This window comes from Paroedura picta, chromosome 2, assembly GCF_049243985.1.
Source record: "Paroedura picta isolate Pp20150507F chromosome 2, Ppicta_v3.0, whole genome shotgun sequence".
Classification (NCBI taxonomy): Eukaryota; Metazoa; Chordata; class Lepidosauria; order Squamata; family Gekkonidae; genus Paroedura; species Paroedura picta.
Genome location: NC_135370.1, coordinates 103,826,396 through 103,845,613, shown reverse-complemented (window position 1 = coordinate 103,845,613; position 19,218 = coordinate 103,826,396). Strand labels below are relative to the sequence as shown.

General features: G+C 41.8%; 1 protein-coding gene across 3 annotated transcripts in view; it reads right to left on the bottom strand.

Moving 5' to 3' along the window:
- MPPED2 (metallophosphoesterase domain containing 2) overlaps positions 1–19,218 on the bottom strand; it is a 197,174-nt gene that overhangs the window by 101,080 nt on the left and 76,876 nt on the right. For all 3 annotated transcript variants that reach the window (XM_077321960.1, XM_077321963.1, XM_077321962.1), the window contains exon 4: positions 4,004–4,229. In XM_077321960.1, coding sequence (XP_077178075.1) covers positions 4,004–4,229 — 226 coding nt within the window. The remainder of the gene's footprint in view (positions 1–4,003; positions 4,230–19,218) is intronic.

Genomic DNA, 19,218 nt, shown 5'->3' with positions numbered 1-19,218 from the left:
ATAGGGTTCACCAAATAAGGGAGGGGGACCCAGAAGGTTTCGGCGGGAGAGTGAGTACAGGTGACAAAAGGGGATCCGTTCCCAGGCTGCCAGATGGCCCGGAGCCTTATCGGGAGATTGGCACATTGTTGAGACTTTGCTGTCTCCGCAAGGACACTTACAGTAAGATTGATACATACGTTGGGGCTCCTCACCCGCTGGGAAAGGAAGGGAGTGAAGTTCTCAGGAGACAGGTTTATTGCTTTATGGCCTTGGCCAGTCGTGGCCGGAGAAGGCATGGGAGTGTGAGAATATGCAGGGTCGGCGGGGAGCAGGATGGCATGAATCAGGGGGGTTCATGACACACTGGTAGCTGGAAATTTCATTCAGATGCGAAAAGATCCTAGTTTTGGCTGACTGAACTTGTGCCAAATCTGCTAAAACACCTCTGTGTGCTGCTTCCATTCTGACTGGTCCAACTTCCTTCGACTGAGCCAGTCTGCCGCCACATTTTCCACATCAGCCAGATGCCCAGCCTTAATGAATTGAAGGTGAATTTGCCTCTTGGCTGTGTCTTCTGGAATTTGTGCCCCAATGGCCCATTATGCACGGCCGCCGAAACGGCAATTTCAGGTCACATGGAAAACGCGGAGGGGGAAGACGCGACGTACACCGGTTATGCACGGGGCAGAGCACGATGGCGGCAAAACCCAGAGTAACCGATTATGCAAGCGGAGATCCGGGCGCCACTTCTGGTTGCGCCCCAGTCACCTGGAAGCTGCGCTTTCTTCCGCGTTTCGCGAACACGGCTTTTTCGGCGGCATGCACCAAAGCTGCGGCCGGTTGCAGCCGGCACCGTGCGTTATCGGTGATTTTAGTCGCCGCCATTCCACCCCGAATGTGCGCTAAAACCCCCGTGCATAATGGGTCCTTGCCTGTTCATATAGGCCTTTGCAGTCATATTGTCCATATGGATCAGTATGTCTCTGCTTTGAAGCTCTTCTGAAAAGCCAGCAGGCCCAACGTGATGGCCTCCAGATCCAATAAATTGATGCTGTAAAATGTCTAATTCTGGGACCATGTAGCTTGAGCCATGGCTCCCTCAGAGTGTGTCCCCCAAACCAGCAGGCTAACATTCATCATGAGGACCGTTCTGGTTGAATCCCGAAGTGAAAATTGAGCGGGCATCATCCATCACAGGAGCTCTTGTTTCAAGGTTTCCAGAAGAGAGATCAAGTATGGCACCTTCCTGGATATGTGACTTAGGAAACTCAACAGAGGATGAGCAGGAAGGTATGCCCATCTGACCACTACAGGCAAGACACCAACATTACCAGCAGACTGTCCAGGAACATTGCATCAGCCTGCGTCTGAGACTTCAACTGTAAGATCGCCAACCTGATCTTCTGTTGTCTTTCTTGGGACAGAAAAACTATGTCCAGCCCAGTGTCCATTGTTACATCCAAATGGGAAACCCTCTGGGAGGGAACCAGGTTGCTCTTTTCTAGGTTCTTCACAAAACTGTACTCCTGAAGGCAAGCAACTATGACTTGAACATCCTTCGTCCCTTACTGGAAGGGGACTTTATTAACAGGTCAATTTGGGGAAAATTGACACTCCCTGACCCTGCAGATGGGTCATCAAGAATACTAGGATCTTCATATAGATCCTGGAAACCAACTTTAACCTGAACATGAGTGTCCTGTATTATATGCCAGTTGTCGTAGGCAAACCTCAGAAAGCAGCTGTAATGAGCTCTTCCTCCTCCTCCTCCTCCTCGTCCTCCTCCCTGACTGCTGCCTTGGGGGCTGCTCTGCCACTCTGCTGTCATCTCACCTTTGGTGTTCCCCGGCAGCCGCCATGGCTGAGGCTCCCCCTGGGCATGGCATTGTGCAGCTGCTGCTGGCAGCGCTCCCCAGTGGGCCCCCTGGGCCTCAGTAAAATTGTCAAGCGTTGACCAGTCCCCGGTGATAAAAAGGTTGGGGACCACTGCTCTAGGAGACAGCTGCGTGGCATTCAGCGAGGTGTCTGCATAAACGGCAGCTGTGAGGGCAATCTTTTTGAGCTCATCCTTCAGTTCCTTAGGAATTTTTCTTTTTGAGCCTGACAGCTCTGAAGACCATATGAAAATTGCCTGGGCAAAAATGGAACTGGCAGGTGAAACCTTAAGGGTTGTGGAGGCTCCCTCAATTTTTTTTTTAATTGCCTGTTCTATCCTCCTGTCTCAGGGACCTGTGGGCGTATCATTGTCCTCCATGGGAAGGACAAAGGTAGAGCAGAGACTCGTTCATCTACCATGGGCAGCCTGAAATGCTGAGCTGCCTCTGGAAACATAGAATAAAATCTGTCTATGGTGGGATTCAGGCCTGGCAGGATTCTTTCATTCAGTCTGCACTGCCTTATTAAAGACAGAAGGAAAAGGCATCCCTGGCACATAAGAATCTTCTTAGGGAAGGCCCTAATAGAGCCTGCTGGTGGGGTCTGGGTCCTGAACCTCAGTCTATTTCGCTTCTGGCTACATCTCCAAGATACTCCAAACCTTGAGCAGAAGCTTGTGAAACAGCTCTTGAGGAAAGAACCTAGTCTGCATTGTTGTAACCTGAGGCTCTGCCTCTTCTGAAGGATCCCCTTCCTCTTTGGGTCATGACAATTCTGACTGATCAGGCACCAATTCCTGCTCATCCCCATAATATTCTCTACCTATGATGGCATCAAACCTGGCCCTTTTGGAGACAGAAGGGGATAAATTTTCCTCAACTGCCTCCCTGCAACTTCCTAGAGAAGAAGATGCAGTCTGGGAATGGTGCCTTGGAGTCCTCTTAAGGGACCCTGTGGTCTATAGAATGGCCTTCCCTACAGCCTCCTTAATCTCCTTTTGCATCTCTTCCTTTATCCATGTCAGAAGGCTGGCCTGGGCATTAACCCCTGAGAGATTGGGAATCTGGGTCTGTGAATCCAACCCCAGAGAAGGATCCAGAGAAGCCTGTCTAGCTGAGAGAGGAGATCCAGACTTGTAGCCATACTATTGAGAATAGTTCCTTCAACAAAATCTGCCCTCGCTGCCGTAGCACTTTTGCCGCCAAAAGCTCTTCCCGCCGAAAGAAAAGAGAAGCCACACCCTGCTTCCTTGTGAGACAAGGCCCTGACCTTGCTGGGCTCCAACAGCGGATCAAGGGACTAGCCTCCAACGGCCAATCAGGTGACTAGCTGAGAGCTCAAGCACTCAGGTAACAAAAGGCCACACGAACTCTCCAAATGAAAGTAAGGAAAGGAGGGGGGATGATCCTACTCTGAGAGCTGGAAGTTCCCTGCTGCCGGAGAGACCGATTATCTCTGCCTCCAAGGCTGCCCTCTGGTGAGGAAACCTCCACGGCTGCAATCAAACTGTTTTTTTCCTTTTGGAATCTCACAGAGCTGCCAAGCATTGACGATCCACATCCTACTCTTCAAGTGGCAGGGCTGAAGAGTGGGGCAGTCGGAAGAGTACCTCCCCCTAGTGGAGTGACAAAATTTATGACCCTGTCCACGAGGAGGAGGAGCTGAATCCCAAGAGTCAAGACTGCCCTGCTGAGGACCACTGGAGAAAGGATGGTTGGTCTGAGGGTGGGCTAGACAGCAGTATGGCAAGGTGTCATGAGGGACAGGGCACAGGCAGACAAAAAGTTAGGGGGGCATGAGGGACAAGGAAGAAGGGATGGAAGAGACAAAAAACAAAGTGGGTATGAATGACAGGGTGGGGAGACAGAATGTAATGGGCATGAGTGACAGAAAAGGGATGGGAGAGAGGGAGGGAAGGAAGGAAAGGCAGTGGGAATGGATGCCCCCTTCTCGTAAGTTCCTTGTGGGTACCCACTTGTCTCATAAAAACATCAATGTGTACATTTCACTGTCATGTTCAAATAAATTAAAATTTATTTTCATATACATTCTCAATAGATCTCACAGAAATATCTGTGATAGGAATTCTGAAATATAGTTGAACTAATCATATATACAAGCTAAGAAAGCTTTAACTGGGACTTACCAAGGGGCACCATATATCCGGAATCCTTTGACGGTTACCTCAGAGTCTTGCAAGTAAATACTGTTTGTCAGAAGTGACTGCACATTGTCAAAATCCTCTGGTTTCAATTTGGATACAGAGGGAAACCGGTAGTAATCCTGTTTAACAAGATCTGCCATGAATTCTTTATCAAATGTCAGTTCATGATTTCCAGCAATCACTATTTTATATTCATATGGCAGGTTTCCTGAAAGGACAACAAAAAAGCAATTAATTAGTACACCTGCATCCTACATCAAAATATCCTGAATTTAAGGGCATACTGGATCTATAAGCATTTTAGTATAAAGAAAAAGCCTTCACAGACACTCTGTGTCACAGAGCAAAAATATGTTAAAGAAGTAATATAAGCAGCTATGTTCCCAAACACTCTCAGGTCTCTGAAGAATTCAGACAGAAACTCTAGATCACTTAATTACCACTTAACATGCTTTGACCCTTCTGCCATGTTCCTAGTAAGCAAGTAAAGACTGGTAAGAGGGCAAAGGCCATATTCTCCATTGCATATTTATCTATTAGCGACTGGAATTATGGAGTGGTGGGAATGCTAAATTATTTGAGATTAATTTACATAGCAAGAGTGTTATCTTAGCTATTGTAGTAGTATATATTATATTGAGGATTCAGCTGAAAGTGAGTCTCTGTAAGAACCTGGGAGTCACTAAGTAAACTTCACTCCTATCTTCAAGTTGCTTAACTCTGCACAATCAGAAGAAAATGTATGCATAAGTAACTACAAGACACCCTACAATAATCTTCATGGGCCCTTATGAATAATTGGCTTCTACTTAGGCCAGCCTTCTGTAATTGGGCTACATCAAAATTTTGCCCACAGAAATTTTGAGTCAAAATGGAAGGTTTCAGTACAGTAGAAAAAGAACTATTATGCAACCCTGCCCCTCTTTTCCTTTTTCATACAGTGCTCACCACCTGCTTAAAGCTGCTTCTTTCACTTATCTACAAATTCTGTACCACTTAAAAAAAACACACACAAGGCCTTCCGAAAATTACTGTTACTATGCTAGAGAGAAGTAGATTATGACAAACAATATTAATTTCCTGGCAAGGTCTGGAGGCCACAGGAGGATGGCTGCAAGCCTAACATGTCTAGGGAATTATAGTTACCGTATTTGCCAGCGTATAAGATGACTTTTCCCCCCTGAAAAACATGCCTCCAAGTGGGGGGGGGTCGTCCTATACGCCGGGTGCACTTCAGTTGGGATAGATATAGCTGCTCATAGTGGTCTCCCGATGCTCCCGCGGTGCCGAGGTGGAGACGCCCCCCCCCCGACTGGGCTCACCAACTCTGCTGCTGTCTTGTGAACTCCTCCCGGCTCGGAACTCACTGGGCCCGCCAAACTTGTGCTTGCGTGCACGCCCCACCTCGCCGCAGCAGTGACGGGCCCTCCCTTCTACATAAGACTCTGAAACGGGAGGGGGAGAGAGAGAGCTCCCAAAGGCCCAGCTGGGCGAGCGAGTGGTGAAGGAGTGGAGAAGGAGGAGGATGCTGGGGGGGAAGTGCCAACCTCTGCTCCCCCTCCCTTTCCCTTTTGCGGTTTCTGGTGTTTTGAAGCTGCCTCCATTCAGGAAGAGAGCAAACGCGGCAGCCCGGTGCTGGGGCAGCCCTGAAAGCTTGGTGCGCAGGGAACGCTACTCCTTGCTCTGCCCTCCGCTCGCTTGCTCGCTCCCTCTTTGTTTGCAGTTAAATAAGCAGAAGAAGCTGTCTCAGTTCAATGCACAGAGGCGCCGCCGTGCACAAAAGCAGCCTCAACTTGAAAGAGAGAGAGAGGGGGGGGGGGGGAGAGAGTGTTACCCCTCTCCTCTCGCCTTTTTTTGGGGCAAGGGAGGTAATCACTAATCCGATTCATTTTTTTTTTGGCTCTCTCTCTTTCTCTCTCTCTCTCCCCCCCCCTTCTGATGCTGTTTTACGTTTTATTTGGTGTGTGGAAGGTGTGCGGAAGAGGGGGTAGACTTATACATCGAGTATATAACAAACTCTATATTTTGAATGGAAATGTTGGGGGGTCGTCTTATATGCCCAGTCGTCTTAAACGCCGGCAAATACGGTATTTGTATGAAAATGCTACGTCCAAGGAAAAAATGGGGAAGCTGCTTAGTGTCAGAGGAGAAAAGAAACAATGTGAACATTTCAGAAACTTGATGAGATGAGGATAATCAGAGGGATACAATGATTCCCAGATATAAATTATACTTAAAAGCTAGGGAGGGAAGGTGGAGTGGCTCTGTATGTCAGAGAGGGTATACAGTCCAGTAAAATTGAGAATCTAAGTGAAATAGATTCATTTACAGAAATGCTATGGGTGGAAATGGTGGATCCCAAAGGAAGCTTAACTCTGGGAGTTCCTATCACTCACATGATCAAAGGTTAGAAGATGATTTTTAAAAAGCAAAATAATTAAGGAAAGCAGCCAGACTCAAGTATAAGCCGACCTGAATATAAGCCAAGGCGCCTAATTTTACCACAAAAACCTGGGAAAACATATTGATTCTCATATAAGCTGAGGGTGGGAAATGCAACAGCTACAGGTAAATTTCAAAAATGAAAATAGATACCAATAAAATTGCATTAATTGAGGCATCAGCAGGTTAAATGTTTTTGAGAATTAATTTCAAAGAAAAACAGCCAGGAGCCATGCTGGGCATGATCCCTCCAGCACACCTTTGACTTGTGCTAGGAAGGCTGCAGCTGCCAAAGCCCAGGACCCACACTGGGCATGCTGCCATTGGAAAGCCCAGGGCCTGTGCCAGATCTGGCAGCAGCTGTCATAAAAGCCCAGAGGTTTTGCTTGTCCCAGTGGTAATAGCCTCCCAGCCCAGGACTCAGTACTAGATCCAGAAGCCGCTCCCGGAGACCCTGATTGCCTCACAGATCTCACCAACGGCAGGGGATATGATTCCCTCTACAAGTTTTGCAGGATCAAACTTGTAGGTCTCTATATAAGGATTTTGTTCTTTTTTTCCAACCTTTTTTGGTCTCTTCTCTATAGTTTCAGGCTTTTTTTCTTTCTCCCAGGATATGGTAGAAGAACATACAATACCTTTAGCAGAAGGATCCTTTGCCTTGATCCCCTTTCACTTTAAGCTGATTAAGATGATACAAATCCTTTTGGGCAAGATGCCAAAAACCTTTCATTTTACCACCTCCACCTTGTAAGAAAATCTGTTTTCTAATAAATATGTGGAATTTGCTTTTATGTTAGGCACTTTCAGTGGCAAAGCTAGAAGTACCTTGAAAATTAACAGCTTTGTTCATAATATCTCTCTTTCCTGTCTTTAAAAGATTCAAATTAGCAATCAAGTTTCTCTGTCAAAGGAATGGAATAGCTATTCACAGGTGGATTGTTTATAATAACATACCCATATTTGTTTCTTCTTGCTGTGATCCTATATATCAGTGGTCCCCAACCTTTCTGAGGCTGGGGACCGGCAGGGCATTGGGCCGTGCCCGCGCGGACCACTCCCGCGCATCGGGCCGCGCCCGCACACCGCGCCCGCACTGATTCCCTCTCCCCACCCTCCCGCAGTAAGAAGCTTCCCGGGCCGCAAGCTTGCGGCCTGGGAAGTTTTTTACTGTGGGGGGGGCGGGGAGAGGGAGCTGCGGCCCGGCGCCATGGCCTTCGCGGCCCGCAGGTTGGGGACCACTGCTATATATGTCCACACTTCAATGCATTATCCCAAAACATGATACCCTTACTAGCCACTCCAGAATGTAAGATTTCTCTCTACCTGAAATGCATAAATTTAACACTCTTGGCAGAACTTAGAGAAGAGTCAATAAGGAAAGAAAAGGATGGGGAATGGCTCCTTTGTTAGACACCAAGATGAAAATGATTTACAGAACAATGGATTATTTAGAAGTGTTATTATAATCTTGCTTGGACATGATCTCGCATGAGGCTGTAGACACTTTTTATTATATATATAATATATAAACATTTTCTACTTTGTGCTTTTTAAAAATACTATAAACATTTCTACTTTTCTTTTACTTTACATATATTCAGTTTAGTTTCTATTATGTCCCACAGGACACTGAGAAGCAGAAGAAGTTTAAATAAATTATCTACATAGTTTTAAGGGTTAGAATCCAATTATATATAGGATGTTAACTCAGCCTGCATTTTCATGACAGCCGCATATACAGTTGTTCCTTTAGTCATTCCTAGTAAGATTACATAGATTAATATTTTGAATATATAAAACTGCTTGTAGGCTCCTATACATACGCTTTAGTCATTTTCCTTGCTAATAAACCTGACTTTTCTTTTGCTTCACATATAGGAAGGTCTAAGACATCTAAAGCCTCTGCAACACCCTTGGGTGGTCTCAGCAGCAGCTTGGGGGCTGCAGGTCTCTTTGTTTCTGGCTCAGCTGTCCCCTGGAAGTGCTGGGACTGGTGGACCCTCCTGGCTGGCATACACATGGATCAGGACTCCCAGAGTTGCTGGTGGGGGCAGTTCAGCAACCCATGATCCCCCCCAGCAGCAGGCAGGTTGGAGTACCAGGTTCCCAGCTGAGTGGCCAGGAGAAGCTGGACACACCTGTGTAAATGTTTGAAGACCTTAAATTCAAAGCCTTGGCAAAACCAGCAGCTGTTAGGATCCCACCCATGGAGGTTGAGTCTCCTATATGATTGCACTTTGTGCTCTGGAGACACTCCAAATAAGCTCAGGGGGTCAAAGACAAGCTTTCCTCGTTTCTAAGATCCAAGCTCAAAAAGAGGCTGGAGCTCATCTGTATCCTTTGAAAGTGCAGAACAAAATGGTTTAGCCTGAGGCCTCTTTCTGAGCTTGCCAGGTACACTTTATTTCTAAGACCTCTGAAGAAAATTGTTAAAATTGTTAATAACCAGAATCAACTGGCTGTTGTGGGTCTTGTGGGCTGTGTGGCCATGGTCTGTGTGGCTGTGTAGCATAGTTCCTCACATTTCACCAGTACTTGTGGCTGGCATCTTCAGATGCAGGGCATGGCAAGATAGAGATCTCTCAATGCTAAAGTATGCCAAAGGGACTAAAAAACTACCAGACTACAGCCACACAGACCAAAAAACCCACCACCACCTGTGAAGTCCTTCCAAAATACAGCATATCTGGAGGACAAGTTCACATTCTACCCCTACCTGAAGAAAGGGGCTGGTGTTCTTATGCTCAACAGGTGCCTATCCATGAGCTAAAGCAAGCATATCAGACGTTCCATATGCATGTTACTGTTACTTTTTATTCATTTTGGGCGTTTTATGCCCCCCTTCCCAATTTTTCTAACACTACCAAATATACTGCTAATGAATATATTGCTAATAAATTAGGATAAAGTATAACAACTCTCTCATTTGCTTAATGTTTTGAAAATGTGTTGGAATGTACTTGGATCGCATAATTATGCATGCACATTATTCAATACGGAACTTGAGTATAGACTTACATCTGTGAAACTTTGGTGAAACATTAAGATATAGATATGCTGAGAAGCCCATGCCAGTATCTATTTACTATAAAATGGAATAGCTGTCACCTGCCTTAAAACACTGTTTTAACATCACAATTTAAAGCCTTTCAGGCCTTTTTCAAACTAGAATCTCCGTACTTACTATTTATTCAAGCATTTCTGGCGATATTTATATCCCTACTCAAAACCACAGGAAAGTTTTCTCAAAAATTACAACAGTTGTAACTTTGACAAGGCAAGAAGCAAAAATACATCATAAAATCATTATAAAATCAGATTTCTGACAGGTTGCTAGGTTTACTTTAAATTTCTTATGCCTGGACAGAACAGGATATCATAGACAGATGGAAATATTTGATTAGTGATATTCAGTGGCCACACTCCCTGTGGTTCTTCTAGGCATCATTCCTCAATGTGGAATTATTCCAGTAAAAGTTATGTAATTCTTAACATTTGCCATTCATGATTTTGAAAAATACAAGCGAATAACAAATAGTTTCCCACTCTAGATATCTCCATGCTCACTAAAGGATTGTACTCAAAAATATTTAGGTTTATTCATTTTATTTATTTGTTTGTAACTTTTTGTTTTTTAGGAATTATACAAATAAGATATTTGTTATTTCCTCAAATTACAAATTTTGGAATACCCCCGCCATTATAATGTTATTGTCCAAATATGTTTCTTTCTGATCATATTACATAGGGATTTTTCCAGGTCTAGTCTTCTCTGATCTGGATGCAGATATTGATCATTCTTCTTTCCACTCTATGGAGAAGGTGGCTGGAACACCTTTTCTTCCTCACGAATCATGAAGCTATTATATTTTATTTATTATTGTATTTACAGGCCACCACTCTCCATCCTGCCAGCTCATGGCGGTTTACATAAAAACATCAAATCAGCATAAAAACCTCTAATACAACCAATGACAGAAACAATCAGCAATCTAAATTTCCCATGCGAACCCTCAACTTTTTTGAAAGCAATTGCGGTTGTCCTAATAGATGACACAGGCAATGTTTGGCCTGGGGGGGGGAGCTATAGGCTCCAAAACATACTACCCAGGCCTCAACCAAATGCCAAGTGGAAGACTGCCATCTTACAGGCCCTGCAGAACCTGGGTTCATTTTAAATCCAGACACAGGCACATTCATGTTATTTTAAACTGTCTTAAACCCAGCACAATTTCTTAATGTATATATTATCATATAGAGGCTGAAAAATTTCTTCCAAACAATTCGTAATTTATGTCTAGATATGCTAACTAGACCAATATATGCCCATGGCTATACTTTTTTATAATCATGAGAATTCCTGCATGGTTCTTGATGGATGTATTTAATTCCATCCTTAATTGTGGAGTTGAGTTTGATGTAAATGCTTAAATGCTTTCATAATGTTGTACAGCCTGGTGGGAAAACTGGAACTTGAATTTCAATTTCCTTTTCCTTTTCTGGGATTCAGGTAAATGAAACAGAAAAAGATTTATTTATTTTTGCTTTAGCAAAGTACAAACGGTACAAACTACAAACAATTTCTCCCCCTGTAAAACCAACACCACAAAAACAAGAATGAAAAAAGGGTCCGTTCAATGTACCAAAATTTTCTCGAAAGCAAATCCAATTGGCTTCAATTGAATTTATTTCTAAATACAAATTAGGAAAAAACAAACAAATAAGATTTCCCTTTAGCTCATAAGCTTTAAAAGATATAAAAAGAGAATCTGTGGGAAGAGTACCTGAGAATCAGCGAGGGCACTAATTTCCATTGCGGGGGATGAGCCCAGATCTCCTTTGGAACCATTTTTTAAAAATGGGGTTACATTAGCTACCTTTCCATCCCCATGGTATGCCATGCTCATTCCAGTTAATAAAGACTTTTCACCAATTTTTTGCCAAAAATGGTGGTGCCTCTGTCGTTAACAGGCGCGACTACATACCCCCCCCCCCCTGCAAGGCAATCATAAGCTACTGGACATGTTAAGTACCCCTTATAAAGAACATTATATGTTTGCATTATGTTTTTAAATGTATGAAAACTAAAATTATCCACAGATTAGCACTGAAGTGAAACAGAGAGGTCAGTATACATAAACAATCAGCAACATGTGCAACCAACTGTACAACTACTCCTGCATTTACCACTACTGTGAGAGATGCACAAAACCTCCCCAGTTGTTTCTGTGACTACTTTTTAAAATTCACTTTAATGTAGCAGTATTATTAGTCTCTAAGACATGGACAGAACTTGGTTTTACTTATAATTCTACAACAGTCAGGCCAATAGTAGGAACTTATAAATAGTAATTGCATCTGCTATTCCTATGAAGAGAGAACCTCTTGCGGTACAGAGTGGTAAGCAGCAGAAATTCTGTCTGAAGCTCTGCCCATGAGGTTGAGAGTTCGATCCCAGCAGCCAGCTCAAGGTTGACTCAGCCTTCCATCCTTCTGAGGTTGGTAAAATGAGTACCCAGCTTGCTGGGGGGTAAAACGGTAATGACTGGGGAAGGCACTTGCAAGGCCACTGTATTGAGCCTGCCATGAAAATGCTGGAGGGCGTCACCCCAAGGGTCAGACATGACTCCGTGCTTGCACAGGGGATACCTTTACCTTTACCTATTCCTATGAAGGCAGGATTTTCCAAATTGTTAGATCCAACACTATTGTAGATTCCAGCTAAAACTCAGGCCAGCTTGCTATGCATAGTTTGAAAGCTCAAGAGAATGTCTTGTCCAATAGCTGACTGGGATGGTACAAATATTCGCAGTGTCACTGGATTTCAATGTTAAAATGCCCTACCCTCCTTCTAGGCTGTGTGCTTCTTCAGTGCAAATTATGAAAATGCAAGACAGAGGTTGTTAAAATCAGAAGCCACTGCACCTATGAACTAGCCATAAGTAAACTGGGAACCATATGTGAACTGGATAAGTATTAGCATAAAAGAAAAAAAGTAACAAAAACATAGAGAAAGGAACAAATGTAGAGGAAATGGACTAAGACCACAAGAAATAACACTCCTGTACAATACAGGATACCCTGATGCAATACAGATACAGATTCAAAAGACAACAACTCACTCCTTTCAGTGGAGAAGACAAGACTCCCTTTAGGGATCTGGTCCAAACTACCATTCCCCCCAAAACCTAAATGGCTGAATCAACTTTGTACAAATTGCCAAATCACTTCAGCACAATTTGTTGATTTGGACAAGCAGCTGTTTAAACTTGACCTGTTTAAACTATAGGGTAATTTCCTGTTTCTGCAGTCTCTCTCTCTCTTCTCCATCCTTCAAGCCTGTAACATGGATAGCTCAGGGGTGCATCCTAAATCTCTCACCATACATCTATTTAGACTAGAATAGGAATCTTCTGTGTACCATTTATGTGTCCTATATATTGATACTAATAAATAGTTCTTAGTTAAGTACAATCAAGCAGAATGTGCTTTTCTTTGTTGTTTCCTGACCACATGCACTCAGCTGCCAGACACTCTGAAAACTTTCAAGATATTAAGACTTTATAACAAAGTCTATCCTATTAATATCCTTCAGTAGCCAAGTGAGAAAGTTTGGAGAAAGAAAAGTCAGCCTGTCTGTTAAATTGAGGAGGAGCTGGAAGCAGCTCGTGTGACCCAGTAGCCCCACTTATGTACTTCCATGGACAAGGAATGAGGAAGAAAGAAAACTGATCTGTGCTGTATCGGGGACAGCTGATATGATGGAAGGGCTTATGGAGGCTACAGGCAAAGAGGAAGGATCAAGCAAAAGGACAAAATGACTTCCCGCCCCCTCCCCAGCCACTCCTGGAGTAGAACCATAAATAGTACTCAGCCTTCCAAAAGCTACCATAATTGCATTTGCATGGCATTGAGCTAAGGAGACACCCACCATCTCATTAGTTGGTACAGGAATTGCAACAGGTGAAAAGTCACTTTTCTTAGGGTGAACTCTGAATTCTGAGAGGTGAGAGAGAGGGGGGGTACCAGTGAGACCGTTTATGCACTGGGAACTTCACTGCCCCAGCTCCCGTGCAGGAGCACAGATCGGAGGTGGATGAGATGCACCAGGCCAAATGCTCCCCCATGTGGGTGCAGGAAGTGGTGGTGCAACCTGCCACAACTAAAACTCCAGCCTGCAGCCTGGAATGAAACCTCCAGTGCATAAACGGTCTGAGTGAGGCTGAAGGCAGGGAGAGGACTGGAAGGAAGGGGAAGAAAGAGGCTGGTAGAGTGAGGATTACTCATACTATCCCCCGGCTAGCCTCTCATTTGGGGGAGGGGAGTTGAGTCTTTAATTCAGGGCCATTCGATTGTATGTACTGTCTTCTTTCTTTTTTGGGGGGGGTCAACTTATATTCAAAGTAAAAATAGTACATCTTGACAAGCATCAATTAGCTAGCATAAATTTGTGGCACAGAGCAGTAAGGCAGCAGACATGCAGTCTGAAAGCTCTGCCCATGAGGCTGAGAGTTCAATCCCAGCAGCCAGCTCAAGGTTGACTCAGCCTTCCATCCTTCCGAGGTCGGTAAAATGAGTACCCAGCTTGCTGGGGGGTAAAACGGTAATGACTGGGGAAGGCACTTGCAAGGCCACTGTATTGAGCCTGCCATGAAAATGCTGGAGGACGTCACCCCAAGGGTCAGACATGACTCCGTGCTTGCACAGGGGATACCTTTACCTTTACCTATTCCTATGAAGGCAGGATTTTCCAAATTGTTAGATCCAACACTATTGTAGATTCCAGCTAAAACTCAGGCCAGCTTGCTATGCATAGTTTGAAAGCTCAAGAGAATGTCTTGTCCAATAGCTGACTGGGATGGTACAAATATTCGCAGTGTCACTGGATTTCAATGTTAAAATGCCCTACCCTCCTTCTAGGCTGTGTTTCTATGAAGAAGTGTGCTTCTTCAGTGCAAATTATGAAAATGCAAGACAGAGGTTGTTAAAATCAGAAGCCACTGCACCTGTGAACTAGCCATAAGTAAACGCTAGAGGGCGTCACCCCAAGGGTCAGACATGACCCGGTGCTTGCACAGGGGATACCTTTATCTTTAAATGTGAAAATATAAAATGAAAGCTCGTACCCAAAACAACTTCCACCTGGCGTGAGAAACCTTTTGCTAATCTAAGATTCAAAATCCATTTCACTAGTACAACACAATTACACATACATTACCTAAATTGTCCAAAATTCATCCTTGTCCAAAATTTCACATACATTATCTAACCCACAAAAGAGGGAACCACAGTACAGTTATACAAATGCCAGAAGTTAGAAATAGCTCAATACTAGTGAGTAAATCCTTCTGATGAACAACCTTATTACTCATTATATTTTTTAATCACTCACAAAAAATACCTGTTAAAAACACTATCTGATTGGGAAGGAGGCTGAAAGGTAGCTCAAAAAACAAATGGAAAATCCATCAAGGCAGGCAGAAGAGCAAACAGTTGAACTGTTCTGGTTTTATGCAAGGAAAACACCAGGCTACACACAGGGAGAAGTGAAGGCCAGGACCTGCAGAGTCCGGCTATAAATCTAAAGCTCACACATAAAAGCTCTTCTTTGTTGAAAATGTTGTTAGACACAACAAAACACAAATGTTACGTAAGAGCAAGCTCTGCCTCTGACCTTTCACTCTGTAACCGTCAGGCTTCATTAATTTTCACAAGGCCTGACAGCTCTAGCGTTAATACTCACGCTTGCTGATCGAGCCACACAGCAGGTTCAGACTGCTACCTTCTCCTCTGAAACTCATGCATTACGGTTCCTTCCATGCTGGCAATGGAAAACCAAGTCTAAGAAACATTAAACACAAAAAACTACGTTACAATAATATCAAGGTTGAGCCATAAACCCATCAAAACAGGGGAGCTAGTGGAACCCCACCTAACCCTAAAGTCCTAAGTGAGGGAATGAATATATAGATCTCCACCAGAGTCCACAGCATCTGGAGACATGATTTAATTTGTTTGGGTCCTAATTAGAAGAGTGTAAGTCACTCTCAAATCAGATGTTTATGTAATTTTTATAAATAAATGTCCAGTGACACAATAATTAAAAAATAATATGACCTACTGGAGCAAAACATGGGCCACATACAATGTGGGAGATTCACCTTACACTCCAGTAGCTGTTAATGAGGGAATTCCTTACTTCTATGCGTTTATGTCTCAACCATAACATTATTCTAATGTAACTTGTTTGTGATTAATCTCCTTTTTAACTTTGTTCACTAAAAAAGAAACACGTTACATATTTTTTTAAAACTGTTTCAACAGCCCTGATATAATTTTATACCATGTATATCAGTTGCTGAGGTGGTTTACATCATTTATCAATAATTTACCAACTAGTGCTCAATATGTTCTTGTTCTAACCGAACTTTTACATTCCAAAACTATTAATGTTCACTTTGCATAGATTCCTATGCATACTTTTACTCAAGTAAGTATGCATAGGACTACAGATTGAAATAACCAATAATTTCTTCACACAAATACTCTAATATTGTGTTCGTTGCTTTTTTAACATATTAAAACAGACTTTTACTAATAGTGTTTGGCAACATGAATCACTTTTGAGCAATGATTTGTATTTACTTCTAAAACTTTAAAAATTGTACAGGAAAGGCACCTGAAATAAATATCTAAGCCCTTTCAATGGCTTAGACTCTGACCCATCCATCCACATTAAGTTGTATACAGGTATTTACCGTAACTGCCAAAACACTACTAGGCAAATTTAACACCAAAGATTCTCTGATAACAATAGAATTTGTTATTTTAATAACCTGATGCTTGTTATGCATTTTGGTGCCATTATTCAATTTCATATAATTTTTAACAGTAACGTTTATATTTTGATACAATCAGAGTTCAATAAACTAAAATCTGAATATCTTGCATAAATAAAATTAACTGCAACCTAATTAGCTTACAACAGGCTACAGTTCAGCATTAAGCAGTGCACAAATTTACTATGGGAGTAAAGCTAAGAGACATCCCAGATCCAATTTACAGTTATTCTATATTTACATAACAATAATTGCTACCTACACAGAACAAATCCCTGACATTACTGAAACAGTACTGCCATTTTTTCCTAATTTAGGAAGTAGTTTTAAGATAATGGTCATTCACTGCACAGTGTTACAGGATATTTAATACACAAAGCTCTCCTGCTATTAAATCTTCTCCATTCACTTCAAACAAGAAAGTCCTCTATACAAAGAAGGACACCGCAGTATATTCATCCTTTCTATTGAAATGAATGCAGAAGACCACTGTGTGTACATCACAGCACACCCCACACTCAGGACTTTAGTGCAAGTATAGTTTTTTATTCTACATAAATATTCCAATGTATTTAAGTATGATGTTAACATCTGGGGAAGAAGAAAATATCAGGGGCCACAAATTCCACTACAATTTTCTCCTGTCTATTTTTCAGTGTTTCCAGTACTGAATGCCAAAGACTGAATACAATGGAAATAATCTCACTCTTCATACTGCCACTGGGCCTAAACAAAAATGGATATCTTGAACCTGATTCAAGGCAAATTGAAAAAGAACATTTTTGCTTAATATTACATTAGGCTAAAATATCGAAATGATTCCTCACACTATATAAATCTAATAAGAAAAGCCATCTCAATTTCAAAACTTTCAAAGCATTTTCTAGAAATGCATCATAGATCAATTTACATGGTACCTGAGCTGCTAAGCAAAACCAAATCACAGGTTTCAATTGGCTTAACTCATATTGGAAAGTGAGAGAGTAAACGCTTGGAAATGCAATTACTGCAAACAAACTCCATTTTCTCCACTCAGGAGGGAATTTCAGGGGACATTTTATTGCCATCAGATAATATTTCTAAAGATATCAATACACAAATCCATTTCTTTGTAGAATCTTCATTCTCTATATAACCCAATTTCCAGATTTTGAGCAAATTCCTGAGAAGCGGATATTACCTTGCACAAAGACACAGTCAATTTTTAATCATATACACCATGAAACTTCAGAGTGCCTGAACCAATAAAAAGTACCTAATGCAAATAGCCCTGGAAGTATTTCTAACATAATTTCCCTTTGTTTCTACAATTTATAATTATAATTAAAGGGTTTATTTTTCTAATAAAAGGAGGAATAGAAAATCTGTATAAAGGGGAAAATAAAGTCAACTTGTGAAACAATTAGTCTGTAATTAAATTAATTATGAACAAACTGGTACTGGATAGGATGGTCCTAGGATTTCCATTTATGCTTTTTTCTTCAGAGACCAGTGAATATTGCTATTAATAATTTCAAAAGTATTTAAAAAGAAAAACATGACAGAAATCTGACTGCAGCTCTTAGCCAAAATGTATTTTGAAAACAATGAAAATTTGGGGGGAATGGGTCAATTAAAAAAAACAGTTTATGGGGGCAAGCAATTGCATTTTCTTTTGCTTTCAATGGAATTTTAAGATACATAAACAAAAATCTTTCAAAAGTACTTTCTAATATTTGTTACAGAAAATATAAGAGAGAAAAACAGACTGACAGGCAGAAACTAAAGTGATTTTTGCCCCATCGCTATAATCTATATTTAAAAGATCTTTATGACATGTAAATAGTCTGAATAAATATGCAATACTGATGCCATTTGCTTTCTAATCTGCATATTCACAATTTGGTAAAATAAATTTAAAAGACTTTTCTATCTCTTGCTTCTTTGCCTTTAAGCTTCCCCCACAGTCTGAAAAGTGGAGTAACCATGTAATTAGCTAATAAAATGAATTCAAACACATTTATCTAACAGTCCAACTTCATGTAACTTAAAAGAAATTTTTTTCCTGCTTAACAAATTTCTCATACAAGGAAGTCAGTGGATGGGCTAGTTGGATTTTAAGCGGGGTAACATTAAAAGAAATAACATATTTGAAAGGTATTCATAATTCCAATGTAATGACAATGTTTATGTTAAAATGCCTTGCTTCTAAACTGCCTAAAGGAATTAAACATTTTAGTATCTCTAAATAGCTCTCAATACCAATTATCTTCTGAGGATTTAATTCTTGCTCCATTATAATGTAAGAATTTTTGACAAGAGAATTAATGAAGCAGCATATTATTATCGTAACACAATATCTGATATAATGAAAAAGTTGGGCTATTTTTCTATATGTTTTGGGATGATCTACATCTTCAGCAAAATAATGTAGTAATATCCATTCTAGATTGCTTCATTTGAGACTTTGGCTGGAGGGGGGATGGGGAGTTTCAGTTCTAATACCCTCCTACTTTTAAACTTTCTATTCAACCAAAACAGAAAACCAAGGAATAATTCTATTGAATGATAACAAATCAGTCTAACATATCAAATAGACAGCATGCTCCCAATGTGGGAAATAGTATTAGCCAAACTCAGGAATGGCAGTGTAGACGTAGCACTACAATATGGTTAAACTACACTATACAAGGGGGGAAAGGAGTTTCTATATGAGAAATAGGTAGCGTGAGCAAGCATCACACTCTCTTCTGGATCCAGAAAAGCATTTCCATAGATAAAGAGATTTTTCTCTTCGTGGAACATGACTTTCAGACTTCTTTTGCAGTGATCCAAAAAGCCACTATGAAATCCTATTCCAAGGGAATGGGGAACCTACAGCATCTCAGGCTGAGTGGAGAATATGAGAAAGCAAAAATGCTTGTTCCTGCAGAA